The sequence below is a fragment of the Panthera uncia genome, chromosome B4 (assembly GCF_023721935.1).
Source record: "Panthera uncia isolate 11264 chromosome B4, Puncia_PCG_1.0, whole genome shotgun sequence".
In the NCBI taxonomy this organism is placed as follows: Eukaryota; Metazoa; Chordata; class Mammalia; order Carnivora; family Felidae; genus Panthera; species Panthera uncia.
Genome location: NC_064809.1, coordinates 20,993,441 through 21,012,169, shown reverse-complemented (window position 1 = coordinate 21,012,169; position 18,729 = coordinate 20,993,441). Strand labels below are relative to the sequence as shown.

The window sequence follows — 18,729 nt, the reverse complement described above, 5'->3', positions numbered from 1 at the left end:
AATATTAAAAAGAGGAATAATATCATACAATACAGTAATTCCACTTCTGGGTATTTACCCGAAGGAAATGAAAACATGAATTTAAAAGGATACAAGCACCCATATGTTTAGTGGAGCATTATTTACGATAGCCAAGATCTGCCAGCAACCCCAGGGTCCACTGATAGACAAATGGACACCCATCCCCACCCCACACTGGAATATTACTTAGCCATTAAAAAGTATGGCATCTTGCCATTCACAACAACGTGCCTGGAACTAGAGGGTATTATGCTAAGTGAAATAAGTCAGGTAAACACAAATAGCATATGATCTCATTTATCTGTGGAATCTAAAAAACAAATGAATAAACAAGCAGAAATACACTCACAAAAATAGAGACCTGGTGGTTGCCCGAGCAGAGGGGGGTGTGAGGATGGGTGAAAGAGGTGAAGGAGATTAAGAGCTGCACACTCACACTCCCAGGAACAAAATAAGTAAGTCACAGGGATAAAGAACACAGCATAGAGAATAGAGTCAATAATACTGTAATAATTTTGTGTCTGTGACAGATGGTGGCCACTTAACCTTAGTGAGCATTTTGTAATGTACGTAACTGTCAAATCAGCATGTTATATACCCACTACGTTATACACCTAATGTAATGTTGTAGGTCAACTATATACTTCAATTAAAAATACCCCCCACGTTTCATCTGTATTTTCCAGTTGAGCTCTAACAAGCATGTGTTAACAATTCTAAAATCTCCTGTTACCTGTTTTTATACTCCACATTTCATTTCTATTTTAGTTCAGATGAACATTCTCTCTTCTTGATTAAAATGACTGGAAGTCTGTTTTATGTTGTCATTGTTTTTCAGAGACGCATTTCTTTGATGTTCTCTCTAATAAATGGCTCTCCTAATTCACTGTCTCCTCTTAGTTTGTCCTTTCTTTATCCTATGAAGATATCTAATAAGATTGCCTTATTCTTTTTTCTAACTTCGTTAAATGAATCTTTTACTTCATTTGCTTTCTTTTATAAAAAAGAAAAGAATTTGAAGCTACAAATATCTTAACAATAGCCTATAATTTTTGATACGTAGTGTTATTTTCTTAAATGTCATATAATTGAGAATATGTCTCATCCTTGTTCTGGGTGCCCGAGATAGAGCTTTTAAACCCCTGGAGATTCCTGAGTGGTTAAGTGTGTCTTTCTTATTCATGAGGGGTCACTGGACCACACCCGAGTTTATGCTAAGATGACTTGGATGGGGACTGGTCATGTTGGTAAGACCAATCGTGTGATTAGAGGGCCGCTTGAGGCTTTGAGCCACGTGTTATCAGCCCAACCCCCCCAACCTCTGGGGGAAGGGAGATTGAGTTCAATCATGTGGCCAATGAGTCCATCAGTCACACATATGCAATGAAATCCCAGTAAACACCGAACACTGAAGCTCTGCTGAGCATCCTGGTTGCTGAGCATATTGACGTGTTTTGGGGGGATGATGCGACCTGATTCCACACAGAGAGGGCACAGAACCTCTCGCGGTGTGTTTCTTCACTGACTGGTCTTGATTTGTATCCTGTAGAATAAACTGTAATAATAAGTATAGCAGTTTCCTGAGTTCTGTGAGTCTGGTGAACTGTTGAACCTGAAGGAGGTCGCAGGAGCACCTTTGGATTTGTAGCCAGATGGTCAGAAGTGCAAGTAGCCTAAGGACTCCCAAACCTGCAGCTGGCAAAGGACACGAGAGTAGTCTTTTTGGGGACTGTGCCCCACACCTGTGGAGTGGGTACTAACTCTGGGTGGTTAGGGTCAGAATTGCACTGCAGTCAATACATTACTTAATAATTTACTTTTTTAAGAAAGAATATAATTTAATCATTTGCTCTAGCAAGTTGATATTCTTTCCACCTTCAGATGTAAGTCAAACCAGTCACTTATGGAGTGTTTCGGCCTTTTGGTTGTTGCTGCTGAGATAGGGAGCAGAGGTGTAACCAACCCACCAACACATAATCCGATGGTCATTTCGCCAGTTATGAGTCTACTCAAACAAGTCACTGGTTTCAACTTCTTTCTAAATATAGATTTTTTTTTAACCCTGTGTGTATGGGTGCTAATTTGATGGTGAGAGGTAGAAAAAAAGTTACTGGATAGGAGGTTACCATATAAAACGGCTAATACAATAAAATAGTAATATTCTCTCCTGAGGCCAAAGAAAACCATGTCTGGAAAGTAGATGAAAGAAATATTCTATTAAAATTGTTCCTCTGCATGCATTATTCAGTGCTTCAGGATGAGAGTGCTTACACGGTTGGTACTTGGTTGGAATGGCAGAAGCCTCCAGAAAGGTGGGCCGACTAGGGTACCAAGAACTGTTTCTATTTTTAGGAGAGGTCTTTCTTAAATGAAAGTATGGTCAGAGTGAAAACTTAACAGATATTGTGGCAAACACTCCTGAAATCAGGCATAGCACTATGGGAAAAGGTGCTACAGATGGGGTCACTGAATGGGCCAAAGGGACCTTCCTGATTAGTCAGTATTTTGTGAATGGGCCTTTTTCCCACGCTCTTACTCTGGAAGATTATATCTGAGGTGCATGGAAGCCCACTACTAGGAATTCCCAAAGGCAAGAACATATTTAAAACTATGATTAACATGTTCAAGAGCAGAGATGAAAACCATGAAATTACACCCGTTTTTCTCTGTTGAAGATGGAGAACTTCAACAGAGAATTGGAATGCATAAAAAAGAATCAAATGGTTATTTTAGGGCTAAAAAGGTATATACCGCTTAAAATGAGGACTTCAAAAGATGTGTTTAAAAGCGGATTAAACAAGCAAAAGGATAAGAATGGTAAATTACAGAGCATGTTGACCCAAAAAACAAACAAACAAAAAAAACAAAAAAACAAAAAAACAAAAAAACTGAAGTGTGGAAATTTAGAAGACTGGGAAAATTCAGAAAAGAACCATACAGACACATGGGATGCAATAAATGGCCTAAAATTTGTGTGATTCAAGTTCTAGAAGGAGAGGAATGAGGTCAGGGAAAAAGCAATGGTGAAGGGAGAGTAACAGAATTTTCCAAAACTGATGAAAGTATCAACCAAAGATTCAAAGAACTGTGTGAACCCCAAGCACAATAAATACAAAGACAACCACACTAGGGCACATCATAAACTGCTGAAAATCAAATCAAAAGAGAAATTCATAACAACAGCTGCGGGTTGGGGCAGGGAACGTACTGCTTTCAAAGGAGCACCAATAGCATGGGCAGCTGATTTCACAGAGGAAACAATGGAAGCCATAAGACGATGGAACGAAACTTTAAAAATGCCAAAATAAAATGTCCAAATTAGAATTCTATGCCCATTTTGGAATTCATTTCCAAAATGAAAGGAGATAAAACTCACCAAAATTTATACATTAAATAGGTGCAATTTTTTGGTATATCTTTTCCTCGATAAAGCTTTAAACATTTTAAAGGAGAATAAATACATTTCTCAGCCAAGAAAAGAAACTGAGAAGATTCAACACGAGGAATCATGAACTAAAAGAAAGAGTTCTGGGGCGCCTGGGAGGCTCAGTCAGTTGAGCGTCCGACTTCGGCTCAGGTCACGATTTCATAGTTTGTGAGTTCGAGCCCCGCGTCAGGCTCTGTGCTGACAGCTCGGAGCCTGGAGCCTGCTTCAGATTCTGTGTCTCCCCGTCTCTGCCCCTCCCCTGCTCATGCTCTGTCTCAGAAATAAATAAACATTAAAAAAAAATTTTTTTTTAAAGAGTTCTTCAGGCAGAAGAAAACAATCCCACAGGGAAATGTGATATTTCAGGAAGAAATAAGGAGGAAATATGTAGGTAAATATAAATAAATATTGGCATATAAATTAATGACTTGTGGGGCTTAAAATGTGTGTAAAATTAAATTCATAGCAACAGTAACACAAAATATGGAAGGGTGTTAATGAGGTTAAAGCGATCTAAGGAGAGCATTCTTGGAAAAGTAGCAAAAATAATTGTTATATGGCTGTGACAAGTTAGGGATGCATGTTGTGATTTCCATGGTAACCACTAAAAGAAAAGCTACATGATGCACTACAAACTAATAAAGAGAAAAATGGAATCATTAGGTTTTTCTTTCTGCCTATAAAATCTCAAATAATTTAAACGCTTTCAATAGCAAAGTATTCAAGACTCTCAATTTGTAAAATAGTTGAGTTCTATTAAGGTTGTATAACCAGATGCCTACTCCAACGTAATCTATTTCTTTTTTCTTTTGGTATCTGATTTAGAGTTTTCACAAAAGAGCAAATTCATAGGCTTAGACACAAAGTAAACACCGATTTTAGTAAGTATTTTATTTGAACATGTTAAAGCTTAACTTTGCAGCCACTTTTACTCATTAATCACTGAAACCTAACAAGCTCCCACTGGCACTTATTTGTGGGTAGAAAGCATGAAACCAGAATGGTCAAGACATTCTAAAGCTATGAAAAAGAACCATGCATCCCATCGATCACTGCGTGTGCCTCCCAAACTCTGCTGTCCCACAACCCCGGTCCTTGGCATTTCTTTCGGCGCTGGGATTGTTGATTACTCTAATCCCGCATCCCCTTCCTCTTTTCCCTTGACCCCTCACCTGTATAGGTCCACGAAGTGCTTCACTGCAGTGGTAAGGTCAGGGTAGTTTTGTAGGAGTTTTTTGGTTCGTGGTCCATCAGCTTCTTAATGTCCCCCAAGAGTCACACCCTCTGGTCCCAGGCAAAGCCTACAGAAGTCAATTCGATGGAAATGGCTGCCCTTCTGTCACCGCGTGAAATTCCAGTCCAAGCTGGAGTCAGGGTTGGGCTGAGTCCAGGTAAATACATCCCAGAGGTTGTGACTTGCCTGGTGCCAGCAGCACATTTGGCCTAGCTTGGTAGCCAATAGAACACGTCATTCATATGAGCGGTGACAACTGAGGGTGTAAATGAAGCAGTGGCGAGGGGAGGGGGCCCCTGGAGACAGCCAGTATTTCCTTGGTTTGACCTTCAGTGCCACACTGTTGATGCAAAACCTCTGCCCACTAGGCCCACATCCATCAGGAAGCACGCGGCCAAGACGGGCTCCGAAACTAGACAGGTGAGCCCCACGTGGCCACACCCCGCATGGCCACCCCACTCTGGTGTCTGACATTTGTATGGGGGGAGGGAAGCCTATCACATCAGAATTTGATTAAGAAATGAAAGAAGACAGGGGCGCCTGGGTGGCTCAGGCAGTTAAGGGTCCGATTCTTGACTTTGGCTCAGGTCATGATCTCATGGCCCGTGAGTTCGAGTCCCGTGTCAGCACGGAGCCTGCTGGGGATTCTCTCTCTCTCCCCCTCTCTCTCTGCCCCTCCTCTGCTCACTCTGTCTCTGTCTCTCTCTCCCTCCCTCTGCCCCATCTCTGGAAGGCCACAACTAGGAACGGCTACGTCAGAGAGTGGCTCAGGAAGGTTCTTTTTCTTCCCTGCAGTGCCCAGAATGATGGGAGAAGGATCTGAAGTAGCAAGTGTAGAAAAGTACGAAAATACTCCCGCGTCATAACACCAGCTACACTCTTTGCAGCATCGGGGAAAACCAAAGAGACAAAACAAAAAAGCCCCACCTGCTTGCAGACAACCTTGGTGCGAGTTAATCCTAACAAGGTGTCCATGCCTCTCAGGATCCCCGCGTCCCTTTCATCGGAACCAGACGTCCCGTGAGCCTCAGAAAACGAAGGCCGTCTGGTGCCAGAGCAGTACTTTTTCTCCGAACCGTGGAAGACACTCGCCACGCGGCAGCTGCTGAGATTGTTATGAACACACGAAGAGCATTTGATGCCCCAACTCATTTTTCTGATCCCCTCCCTCCTCTGCCAGACCTCCAGGCCAGTTAGGTGAACAATCAGAGTTCCGCAGGAACCCTGCCCGCTGCACTGTCACTATTGAACACGTTGTCCCGTCCCCCTGAAAGGATCTCTTGTTTCTGGGATGCTGCCGGCTCCCCTCCCGATGTCCGACAGGGACCAAAAAACACTAGAGGCTTTGTGAACTGTGATGCCCATTAGGAAACACAGATCCAATCCAAGTGGTCTAAATGTGGAAAAGGGGGAAACGTAAATGAAAGAACAGTGGTCCATGGAGGGCGTCACAGTCTGGGCCCAGCAGGGGGAGACCTGATGAAATGCATTTTCAGCAGCAGGACCTTCCAGTTACCCGGACACAGAAGCCTGACTGCCTCTGCCATTTCGCAGCTGTGTGACACTGGGCAGGCTATGTAACCTCTCTGGGCCCCATCTGTAGCATGGGGAGAATAACACCTACGTTATGGAGACGTTTTGAGGATTGAAGGAGATACTGTGCGGGGGCTGGGGGGGGGGGGTACGTGCTCGTGAAGGTTCGCTGTGAACAGTCGCTGCGGCGCCGTGACCCTCCTGGACACGTCCCATGGGAACGAATGGCGCCAAGGTGGGAGAGGCCCAGAGGGGCCGACCAGAGCAGTGAGAGGGAAACACACAAATCCACGCGCCAGGGACCCCCGGTGAGCTCCCTCAAAGGGCACTAGGGAACCCGAGTGGAAAATCTGCAATGGCAGGGGAAGGGCTCTCTAAGGAAGAGGGAGAAGAAATGTACTATAAACTCTGCAAAACAAACAAATGAACACACAAACCAAGAGCCAAAAACCAAAAAACCTGAGTAAAGAGAAGGAAAAATGGCAAATAACCAACCCCCTAGCCTATGAACGCAGAAGGAAGCTTGGGGGAGAGCACAAGCCGCAGCAGTAAGAGTCAGGTTTGAGGCAGTCATCCTCAAACACTCCCATCTCAGGACTGCTCTCTATTAAATCACTGAGGAGCTCTGAGAGCTTTTGTTTACGGGAATTATGGATACCGATGTTTAACAAATTAGAAATTGTAACTGACAAATTGTAAATAATCATCCATGAAGTTATTTTTGAAAATAACGAATTCATTACCTGGTCCCATAAATAACCTACTTTTCTGACAGCGGATTATATTTTCCAAAATGAAGCAAACACTTAGTGAGAAGAGATGCACTGTTTTACAATTCTGCGCATCGCTTTAACATCTAGCTTAGAAAAAGGAAAAAGACCATTGACCCTTCGTATGTGCTTCTGGATTCAATCTGCTGCACTGCTATTTTGATTGAGGTACAGAAGAGGATGTGGCCTCATGGATATGCAGTAACGAAAGAGAGGGAGGGCCTTGTAGAGCCCCTAAAACGGTCCCAGAAACTCCCAGGATCCTCAGACCAGCCTTTGAGAACTCTGAGGAGTAAGGGCCCTGACTTCTGAAAGGTGTGGGCATGGAGCCAGGCTCTGCTATATCTGTGACCTTGGCAAGTTATTTAGTCTTTTAAAGCCTCAGTGCCCTAATGGATAGAACAGTAAAGGCATTATTGCCTCACAAGGTTGCTGACAAGACTACCTGAAATAGTTTCCCTATAGGTACAGTGTATTTAGCATAGTGTTGGATAAACGGTACATGAATCGGTAGCCATTATTTTTAAAAATCATCACTATTATTAATAACAGATATCCATGAAATCTGAGCAGCCATAGGTCCACTTTTTTTTTTTGCAACCCTTTCCAAAGGGCTCAAAACTATTCATCCGAGGCACCCTGGCCCAGGGAAAAACATTTTGAGTATGTTTTAGTCATAGCCTTTCCACCCTTAACATTACACGTAAACCAGTGATCATTAAAGGCATTTTGATGGAGAATTACGAATGTAATACATTTTTTAATGAATTAATCTAAAGACTAATAAAAAGTCATTTAAAATGTTTATGGGAAACAATAAATCTTTACTGGTGCAATTAACGGAATCTGCAGATTTTACCAGGTAATAATGAGAGGTCCATCAAACAGAATTTCAGAATGGAAACCTAAATATTAAGGTCAATTAGAAATTCCAATATATATGGGAGCTCCTGGATGGCTCAGTCGGTTGAGCATCTGACTTTAGCTCAGGTCATGAGCTCATGGCTCATGGGTTCGAGCCCCACTTTGAGCTTTGCGCTGAGAGTGCCAGGGCCCACTGTGGATTCTCCATCTCCCTCTCTGCCCCTCCCCCGCTCATCGCACGCGAGACTGTCAAATAAACAAATAATAAATACACATTAAAATTTTTTAAATAAAAAAAAAGAAATTAAAATAAACATGTTTAAGTGATTACCAGATTATAAGACTCTACCTTGGGAAACTAAAACCACTCTGGATCATCTCTTTTCATATACTCTTAGAGGTGTTTCTTTGGTTTTGTTTTTTTGCTGTGTGTTTGCGTGTTCGTTACGTGTTTATTTGCTTTGGTTTTTCTTCATTTCTGGAAATTCCACAGCCCCCAAACTACAGCCGAAGTACCTGGTGATAACTGACAACTCTAAAATCTTAGAAGAATTTCCATTCATTCGGAGGAACCGGAACACAAAAAAGGTTTTTAACCAATGTTACTTAGTTACTTGTAACATGCAGGACATCCTGATGTTATGTAAGAAGGAAAGTAATATTAGGCTTTCAGTTTCCTTCTATTCTGAGAAGGATGTAGGAGCACCAAACATGTGATCCCACAGATTTTAATAAACACTTCCAGAATGGGTACATGGAGGGGAAGGAGAAAGAAGGGGAACAGAGGAAGCAGGGAAGTGGTGGCAAATGAAGCAACAGTCTGGAGCCCCCAGAGGGGTGATAACATCCTAAGAGTGTTCTGGACCTGGAAACCTTGGATTAAAGGCCTCTGATTTGGACAGGAGGCATGTCTCCCAGAACAGGCACCATATTGGTTCTGTGTGAAGCCAATTCTGCCAAGAGGCAGTGGTCCCGCATCCACTTGACTCTTTCTTGGCTGACCAACTTTCCCCCTCATTTTGACCCTACGCAAGCATTTGGAGGAATGTTTACTTTTTTTCTCCACCCCTGCTTGCTACTATGAAGGCTGGAGACTAGAGAAAGAGAGAGGCAAAACAAGAATATTTTCCTAAGACCAAGCTCTTGAATGGGAAGCATCCTCAAGAATATAAGCTTCATTGATAGATTCTCATTAATGAGACTATATTCACAAGAATTCCTCATTCTCAAAGGCTTATCTCCATATGCAGCCTTAAGAAGGATCCGTCTCTGAGGACGGTCATTGCCAACAAGTACTGAGTGCTTGCTGGGCACACGCCGGGCACTGAGCTGGTGCTTTTGCGTGCATTACCTCACGACTCAGTTAATCCTCTCAACAACCTTATGAAGTCCAACTATCGTGCTAGCACGTTACAGGTGAGGAAATCAAGCCACAGACTGGTTCAGAGACATGCCCAAGGTCACACAGCAGGGGAGCAGACCCCTAGCCACTTCAGTATCCTACCTCTCCTATAGACAAATACATCTTTAAGAAAAGTATATTCTGGAGCATAAAAGATCCTTTTAAACATATTCGTATTTCTTCCAGTTTCAATCATTCAGCAGCAGCAGCAGCAGCAGGAAAATGGAACAGAAACCAACTCAAATGTCCCTAAGGGGGAAAAAAAAATAGAAACCTTTCAACTAAAACTAAATGATTAAAAAAGAAATAAGTAAGGTTGGTGAATCGGCAGCTTCGCAAACTGGCCTTTGGTAAACGGGCTTCTCGAGAATTGGCTGGTTCTCCTGTTAGTCTTGGCTGCTTCACTATCTCAGTGACCTGGGGTTGGTCACTCGACTTCCTTAATTTGGACACGCATTGTGCCGATACGGTAGCCACTGGCCACATGTGGGCTTTTAGTTTTAAATGAATTAGAGTTAAATAAAATTAAAAATTCATCTTCAACGACACTGAGCGTTCAAGAGCCAGATGTGATTAGTGGCGACCATATTGGATAGAGCAGATCTGGAGCATTTCCATGGAGGCAGAAATTGCTCCTGGACAGTCTACTCTACTGTTCTAGTCTCAGGTCCATCCCGGCTCCAACGTTCTGTGATTCTAGACTGGCTGCTGCAGTGAGGGGATGGTGGGCCCTGGGGAGGAAAAGGTCTCAATTTTACTAGTGCAGAAACTGGAACACCGGTGAAGTAAGAAAATGAACGCAAAGTGGGAGAATGCCCTTACGAGGACAACTTCTCATCCTGTCTTCACAGCCCAGAGGTAGAAACAGAGCATCCGTCTGGTTACTGTACACCTTTATTTTTGACTAAAAGCAGGCTGGCCATCTCAAGGTCCTGCTTCTCCTTCACAGAACCAAAGGTCGAGGAACAACTAATGGCTCAGAAATATGCGTCCCACATCTTCCTGTGTTAAAATAATCTGCTTCTCTTCGTTCTCCCCAGGCCATCCCGGGCCGACTGCTCTCTTAGACGTCTCCTCACCAGCCACTTGTCGTAGTGCGTGAATCCGGGCAAAGACTTGCCCTTGCGCAAGCATGAAGGGAAATCGATCCTAATTGTTCCTCATCCTTGCCGGCGGGGTCTGGCTTTCCAAATCCGGCCCACATTAGCAGCCAGCAGCCCAAGAAAGCCCGGTCTGCTCAAAGCCCAAAGGACATAATGAAGCCCGGCTTAATGGAAGATTCACAGAGCTGGCTTGATTTATATTTTATTCTAAACCAATTTAGGGTTGATGCAGAAGAAAGGAAAATATCTTTGAAGTTCTGAAAACAGGACTTCAAAGATGTTTTCCTTTCTTCTTCATCGAATCTACTGTTTTTAGACTGTTTCCTGCATGGCTAAACAAAAAAGCCTTTGTTGAGAGATTTCAGATCCTGATTGACTTAAAAGAGGCTTTGAAATCAAGGGACAATTAAATTTACTTTTAGCTGGTATAGAACAGGGTATGGTATTCACTACTGTCAAGCACTGTGGGGAATCTATCCTCATAAAATTCTACATTTCCCAAATTAAATTATAAACCCATTTTCCCTGGGAGAGATATAGTTTTAATCACATGGCCAGGCAAATACTATTATGGTTTAGGTTTCTTTAAATACTTTCCCAGGAAAATATTCTAATAGTGTTACCTTAAGGTGCCCATGAAGTTTTATTTGTTGTCTAGTTCTCGGGGATACAGAAAGAAAGAATACCGGCTAAGAGATCTCGTTAACTGCTCTACATGCTAGAAATAATCAAGACAGGCAAGTATTTTATATCAACAGCTCTCCTTATAGCAACCATGCCAAATGAGGAGGGCGATTAAAAACAATAGGGGTATATATTTAGCCAAGACTTCAAATGAGACAGAGCTGCATGAAATCTGGAGGTCCGTTCTCCTTCAGTACCTCTCCACCTTGACCTTACCTGAAGAGTGGGTTGTCCCAGCACACGCAGTGATCCATTCCTGATTCCTTGTTATTCAGGTAGATCCCACTGAAAGGCTGAAAGCAAATGAGATACATCATGCGTAGGGTTCTCCTAACACCAGCAGGAGATGCTGTGGCGGATTTAAATCCAAGATTCAGTCCCCAAATCAAGGAATTTTTGTGCTAATTTGACGAAGTGCAAACATCACCAGAGAGAAAATTACAACGTGCCCGACGAAGCAGCCTGCAGGCTTATCACAACCCAGCCTTTATTGTGCCAAATATTCAAATTATGACATTAATAATGCTTTGTATTTATATAGCACCTTTCATCCAAGAACATCAAAGTCCGTGAAAAAGTGAGACAACAGTCCTCTGGATGGTGTAAGATTTCAGTCTTCGTCTCAAAATAGTTAATACAATAGGAATCCAGTCCACTGTCTAAAACACTTTGAAATCTCCAGTTAAAGACAGAATATAAATACATAAATAGCATAGCTCTGTCAGCTCGTGGTTGTGCCTTTAATACGCTTTGCGTGGCATTTACGGCGTTGCATACTTAATAAACGTTTAAATAATGAGTTAGATCATCCCATACCAAAGTTACTACCTAGATGAAATGACTTCGTTAATTGTGGCCTAAAGAGTTTGCGGGTTTCCAGAGGTTTCCCAAGAAAAACACAAGGAGATTTGAGGCAATGAGTCAGCCAAGTCGGTATTTTTCAAAATGCCATTGTGCAAATTGGATCTCGCTGTTGGAAAAAGAAACAAAGAGCTTTTTGCCCAATTCCTTTTGTGAAAGTAAATTAAAAGGAAAGAAAACAAAAACAAAAACAACCCTCTCACCCCAGCCAACTACGGACCATCCACCAGCAGGGCCGGGCAGCAAGCGCTCCCCCAACTGCACGGGATGAAAGAGAAGCCAGCGCTCCTCTGAATGGGTCGCCACGTTGCAGAACGGACTCGGGAGGCAGGCTGGACTCTTCTGCCCTTCCTACATTTCCCGTCTCGACAAAAATCACAGGTCAAACATTCAGATTCCCCGTGGTAATATTAACAGCCCGTTTTCAGCGAGCCGCATAACGGACAATTTCAAAATAACCCGCTGAGCCTACCATCTGGGCACACTTGGACGTTTTCCCTCTTCAAAGACTCTAAGCTGAGCTGCAGAACAGTAGTTCTGAACAGTAGAAAGCTGGTCTTTTTCGGCCTGTCCCCCTGGGTGCCTGCTCCCACCCGTGGCATCTGCAACCAAGCTCCACATACCTCCCGCCTGGGCTGACGAGACACACATGCCAGAGGGCCACCAGTCCTGGGGCTGAGCTAGAAAGCCTAGGAAGCTTCAACGGACACATTTCATGAAGTGACATCTATCCAGGCCTCCTAGACCGATTTCCTGATGCCTCCTTCCCCTTACACCTCAATTTTATATAAGTCTTATCATCTATTTAGGGCCGAAATCAGCTTTTAACTCAATTGTGCATTCTAGTATTTACTTGAAAACCTAGTATGTACCCAGGGCTGGTCTGGGTGCCGTTACAGAGATGGGGAGGAAAAGACCGGGAACTGAACTGGCCAGCACCTTCATATGGGACTTCCCAGCCTCCAGAACTGTGAGAAATAAATGTCTGTTGTCTAAGCCCCCACGTCTGTGGTATTCTGCTATGGTGGCCCTGAAGGCAGTCTGTCTGGACCAACGGGACCTCTTTCTTTGATCTCGTCCATACAACATACCTGTTGGGAACAGATGGCACGCTCAAAAGGGCGATTTGCACATAACTTCATATAGAACGATTTACAAAGGTGGGGACAGGGCCAGTGGCAACCAATAGGGAGGGTGAAGCAGCCCCGGGCCCGTGGCTTTGAGAACACACTACCCTACTAGGCCTGTGGGGCCAAGGATGGGGCAGCTCCCAGCACCCGTGAGGCTGCGGCCGTAGGTGAGGGCGGCCTGCAGGAGCACGGCCTCCGAGAGGACCCCGGATCCTGATTTCTCGGTTGTGTCCTCTGACCTCGCCGGCATCATCCACTGCCTCACTCGGTCAGTAGCCGGAGGGAAGGGGAGCGTGTTCTTCCCAGAGCTCAGAGCAGAGCGAAGCATGTGGAGAGCAGTTCTGCGGGGCAGACAGCGGGTGACCTGCATAAAACCTGCCTTCGACTGCCTTCTGTCGGACTTCTATGGTGCAACCAGGCTGTAAACTCATCTGGTGTGTCTACCCGAGTGCTAACGTACCCCTGCGGCCCAATACGAACACGCGCGACCGAAGTTTTAAGTGTGGGTGACCAAATAGAAAGCTTAGACATGTTACTTCTCTCTCGTTAGCAAGGCTTACGGCTAGTTCTGCATTATTCCAAGAAGTTACGTGTGGACGTGGGTCAGCTGAAAGGGATTTATAACATTACTTAAAATACTGGATGATGCTCATTTTGTAAAATGGCCAAATGCACAGAGCATACTGCACCATCTGTTTGAGAATCCCACAGATTTATTCTCCTCAACATCTGTCAGCTCATCTCCAGGCTCGGTATATATACCAAACCCTGCCTGGCTGTGTCCCTGAGAAAGGGCTGGCTTAGAATATTCTGGGATACGCCCAACTGCACACAGAGAATCACACGTGGCTCCCATACTACCTGCACTAATAACCACGGTCTCTTTCCCAGTGAAGGATTATTAGAGTCCCACCCACAGGAAGTTTTAAAAAATAGCAGGACTTCACAAGAATCTACTGGGATCTGCCGGCCTAATGACGTCAGCATCGGAGAAACCGAGGGTGTGCCATGATTCCACGGCCACGTGCACATGAACTCGGTGGGGCCTGCTGAAGGAAAGACAGAAATACTCCACAGGTCCGCAAAAGCGCTGTGGTCCACTCTGTGGGGTCCACTTCCCCAATGAAAAGGTCTAGTAACCGCGTTCTACGGCTTTATTCCAGCGGCTATACTTGGGTGTGAGACAGATTACTGGTTAAGAAGCGCTGTGCTGGGAAAACAGCACCGTAATGAGGACCCACGGAGGACGGAGGACGGCTCCCCCCAGAAACGAGTCAAAGCTGAGCCTGATGAATTCAGCTTAATGTTTCTGCCTCTTAGCCCGCACTCACTCAGAAGTCACAAAAATTTACTTTCTGAGGGCGGGCCACGGCCAGACGCTGTGTTTTGTGCGAGGGCCACACCAACAATGGCAAGTGCTCTGAAGGAAAAGTGCTGGGAACAGCACGGCCGGCTTGGGGCCGAGAAAGGCCTCCCTGAGCACAGGGGCTGGGGGTTGAGAGGTAGGTCTGAAGGGGCAGGGAGGATGGGTGAGGGGATGGGGGAGAGCAGGACACAGGGTCAAGGGCCGAAGGGAGAGGGAGCCCAGGGTGTTTGAGAGCGGAAGGAAGCACAGTGTGGCCCAAGCGCAGAGATAGGAAAAACAGCCCGACCGAGGAGAGGGGCAGGAGGCCGGGGGCAGAGCCACTGGGGCCTAATTAGCCATTTGCAAACTTTGCTCTTTACCTTGGAAGCGGCGGGAAGCCTCTGGAGGGGCGGCCGAGGGCTGTGGTCGGACTTTTGTTTTCGGATCTCTCTGGCAGCCGCGTGGAGAAGGGCGGCCAGAAGGAGAGCAACGGGAAGGTTACTGAGGAGGCAGAACAGGGTGAGGGGAGGGAGGGGGGGTCCGGGAAGGCTTCCGGTCCCTACAGGCAGGTGGACACGGGTGCCCGAGAGGGAGAACCACGGAGGAGGGCCGGACGACGGGCAGAGCGGATGAGCGACACGTACCCCAACCCCCCCTCCAGCCACCCCGGGTCCATCCAGTCACCAAACCGTCGGCAGTGTGGCCTACCGGGTCGGTTCCCTTTTGCCTCGTGATGTAGAACCGCTCTGGAGTCAGCCTCTTTCGCCACTCGCTCCAGGTGAGGGACTGGCTCACGCTCTGTGAGGGACCCAGGGTGGTTAAATGGGAACCTGTTCTAACTACAACAAAAGGGCCCAATGAACGTTTCCCCTGAGCCTTGCTCCTCAAGTGCACGGCCACCCCCAGGACACGGCCGCCCCTCCCCTCTCCCACGACTCCCTTCGTCCCGGGGACCAGAAAGCTCCGGTACAAAATGCTTCAACTGACTCATTAGTTTCACGAGAAAGGAGCAGCAAGCGGACAGCCGGTTTTCTCGTCCGACTGGGGCGCGGGAGCTAAAGAGGCAGCTGAAATATGAAATAATGCAGAATAAGATCTCCTCCGGTGCCCGGGGGTGCACGTTGATCCCTCTTCTATTACCGCATCCAGAGGAGTATTTCTTGTCAGGACACGGCTGGGAGTAGCTGAGTGACTGGAGAGAAAAGAACCGTGAGCCAGTGGGTTATTCAACTCCTCTCCTTCGCTGGTTTATAAAAATCTCTCTGCTGTCGTTTGTCGGCAGAAGTCTTTATTAAAAAAAAAAAATCTAGTGCGGAAAAAAAAGAGACTCCTACAGCGTATGCCCCTGCAAAGAAACGGAGACCTTCCAGAATCCATCCTTAAGCTTCAATCTTAACGACTCTTACTCCAGTGAATGCAAACAAATTAACTAGGACAATACTCTTTTTAGCCAAAGGGGAGGAGGAAGCCCAAGGTATATATAACCGATGCTTCAACCATCCAACACAAAGAATGCGAAAGGGTTTTATGATCTGTCCACCTCAACTTCCCAATGAGAAAACGGCGGCCCGAAGGCTTAGTAACTGACCACAGCAACAAAGATAAAAGGTTAGACACTTATGGTGTTACCGCCAAATACCGAACATGTCTGAAAATCATATTTGAAATTCATTTTGTTACCCGAAAGAGGTCCTAAATAATGAAGATCTGTATCTTCAATGCTAGCTCATAATACCACATAATACGGTATTTTTGATACCGTGTTGTTGCTTATGGTTGTTCGCATTTTATTAAAAAGTTTTTAATCTGTTAAATATGTCAATAGCTGCCCTTTCTTAAATACTTTTTGTAAAGCTATGGGGACTTCTTTTTTACTCTGGAAACACACCTCCGAAATTTTCCTATGAAAATATAGTTCAACTGCACACGGTTTCCCCAGGACTCATTTCCTGGGGCGCAAAGCAAGATGTATTTATGTGACGATTACTACTGCTCAGTGGCCTTTCAGAGTTACCAATGCAGAATGCCATGCAATAAATGGACGGGGGAATGATACAATTAAAAAAAAAAAATCACCCTTTTATAATCACTGAAATAGTCACTGACTCAAGCAAGAATCGGCAGGGGATTCTAAAACCCTGGGTGAACGACTGTTGGAAGAATGGACCAGTTACACATTTTCAAGATAGTGTTAATTATGAGGAAGAAAATGAGCCTCTACAACGGAAAAATGTACACGTCACCACCTTAACCAAAGAAGCAAAGGGAGCATCGCCGACAGCGGGGCAGGCTGACATCACGGGCCTCTGGGCGTGAGGCACTGAAGACGCCGCACCCCCCACCGCACCGCCTCCAAATTCAGGGAGCCCGCTGACACCTTCTCCGTGAAGCCTGGGAACCCTTCATCCTTCTCTCTCATTTCCCCGTAGTTCTGACACTTGGCATTCTCCCGTGGTACCTTTGCTTTCCCTGGGCTTCCGTGGCACCCGATTCTCTGGTCTCTCCCACGGCTCCCTTTCGGCATCCTTCGTCAGCCAGCCCTGGAACGAGTCCGGCTGTCCTAGGCTTGCCTCTGTCACCGCACCACACCTGCCTGCCCTTGGGTGATTTTGTCCGCTGAGTAGCTTAAGGACCACCCACACGATGAGACCCCCACATCTAGCTTCCTTCCATCCTCTCTGCTGAGTTCCAGATCCATATGCAACCACAGACGGGTACCTTGAGGCCGTCCCGTTTCAAACACCGTGCGCGAGAGGACTTCGCGTGTCTCCCCTGCCCCGCCCGACCCAAATCTGCTCCTCCTCTCATGTGCTCCAGCTCTCTGATCCCACGCTTTAAACCGGAACGCCAGGCCGTCCTCCGTGACTCTTTCCTTTTCCGTGCACCAAGCCCTGTTGCTTCTCCTTCTTAAATAGCTCTAGGATCTGCTCATCCTCACTTATCTGCCACTACCTTGGCTCAGGCCGCCATTATCTCCAGCAGAGATGACAAAAGTCCCCGATTACAAAACGCCCTCCCCTATTTGCACCGCTTCTTCTTCCTCACTGCCCCAAACTGTTCGGTGTTGTCACACAGAAATCAGAAAACATGCCGTGTGAATATCTAGAAGAGCATGTAGGCAAGAGAAAAACCCGGCTGGGTGTGCCTGGCATGTCTGATGAATAGCGGGAAGGCCAGGGGAATGGGTGGAGCGAGCAGGAAAATATGCAGAAGTGCGAGCAGAGAGCTAAGGGGGTAGCGGGCATACCACCAAGGGCCTTGAAGGCTACCCTAAGGTTGGTGGCTTTTATTCTGAGTGCGGAAGTCACTGGGAGATGAGCAGGGGCATGACATGATCTAACATACTTAAAAGGGTTACTGGCTGATGTACCAAAAAAATTGAAGCAGGGCAAAGGTCGCCGCAGGGCACCCAGCACAGAGGGCACTTGAACAACCTGGCCGAGAGATGGGAGGAGTCCTGGGTCAGGGTGGCGGCAGCAGACAGACTTAGAGAGGTCCCTCGCCAGCTGTATTCTGATGGCAGAGCCAGAGGACTTGCAGATGTGAAGTACTAGAGAAAGGACACAAAGGGGCACCACTCCAAGGCTCTAGGTCTGAGCAGGGGAAGACGGGGAAGCCTACAGGAGGAGCAGGTTTGAAGGCTTGTTAATAAAAATGCCAGCTCAATATTCAAGTGGACACGTCAGGCAAGCAGCTGGATTTACGGATGCAGAAATTGGGGAGAGGCCCAAGGTGGCCATGTAAATTTGGGACTCCTCACAGCATTACGATGTTATTTAAAGCCATGAGCCTGGAAGACCCCCAAGTTGGTGAGTGTGGGAAGAACAGAGAGGCCCAAGGGTTTATCTTGGAGGTGCCCCAAGATAAACAGGTGGAGGAGATGGGGACGAGCAGACAGCGAGGCAGGAAGGAAACCACAAAAATGTGCCGTCCTGGAAAGAGATGACTGATAATTAACCATCGGGTTTGGCAATGTGGCCGACACTGGTGCCCTGAAAAAGGGCAGTTTAGGCGGAGGAGTGTGTGTGTGTGTGTGTGTGTGTGTGTGTGTGTGTGTGTGCGACTAGAATAGATCTGATAGAGAAGAGGAGGAAGGAAAGGGAGACAGTGCAGACAGGTCCCTCGGGAGTTCTGCAGGTAGCTGCAATGGAAGGTAAGATCAAGAGTACTCTTTATGAGGAGAAAGATCACAGTATCCTAGTATGCTGTTGGGAATTGTCCACTGAAGAGCGTAAGTTGATGATGATTTAGGAGAAAGAGGGGAGAGCTGTGGAGCTGTTTTTGACCTTGACCTTAGGTAGATGAAATATAGGAGAACAATGAAACTGTGAACATTTTATTGACTGTGTAAGCTT

At 45.9% G+C, this 18,729-nt stretch overlaps 1 protein-coding gene across 1 annotated transcript; it reads right to left on the bottom strand.

The window, feature by feature from the left end:
• Positions 1–3,562: 3,562 nt before the first annotated feature.
• On the bottom strand, positions 3,563–16,898 carry MSRB2 (methionine sulfoxide reductase B2). The gene is made up of 5 exons (XM_049626636.1): positions 16,717–16,898; positions 15,083–15,350; positions 11,255–11,331; positions 5,597–5,769; positions 3,563–5,086 (listed from the first exon to the last, which is right to left on the bottom strand). The coding sequence occupies exons 1-5, from the start codon at positions 16,896–16,898 to the stop codon at positions 4,917–4,919; spliced, it is 870 nt and encodes a 289-aa protein (XP_049482593.1). The 3' UTR covers positions 3,563–4,916.
• Between the last annotated feature and the right edge of the window lie 1,831 nt (positions 16,899–18,729).

Coding starts and splice junctions, on each gene's coding strand:
- MSRB2 (XM_049626636.1), bottom strand. CDS start 16,898: ATGCCGAAAGGGAGCCGTGGGAGAGACCAGAGAATCGGGTGCCACGGA. Junction 15,351..16,716: donor CTGAATTTGGAGGCGGTGCG/GTGGGGGGTGCG, acceptor AGTCAGTTGAAG/CATTTTGTACCGGAGCTTTC. Junction 5,087..5,596: donor CAAGCAGGTGGGGCTTTTTT/GTTTTGTCTCTT, acceptor CTAGTTTCGGAG/CCCGTCTTGGCCGCGTGCTT.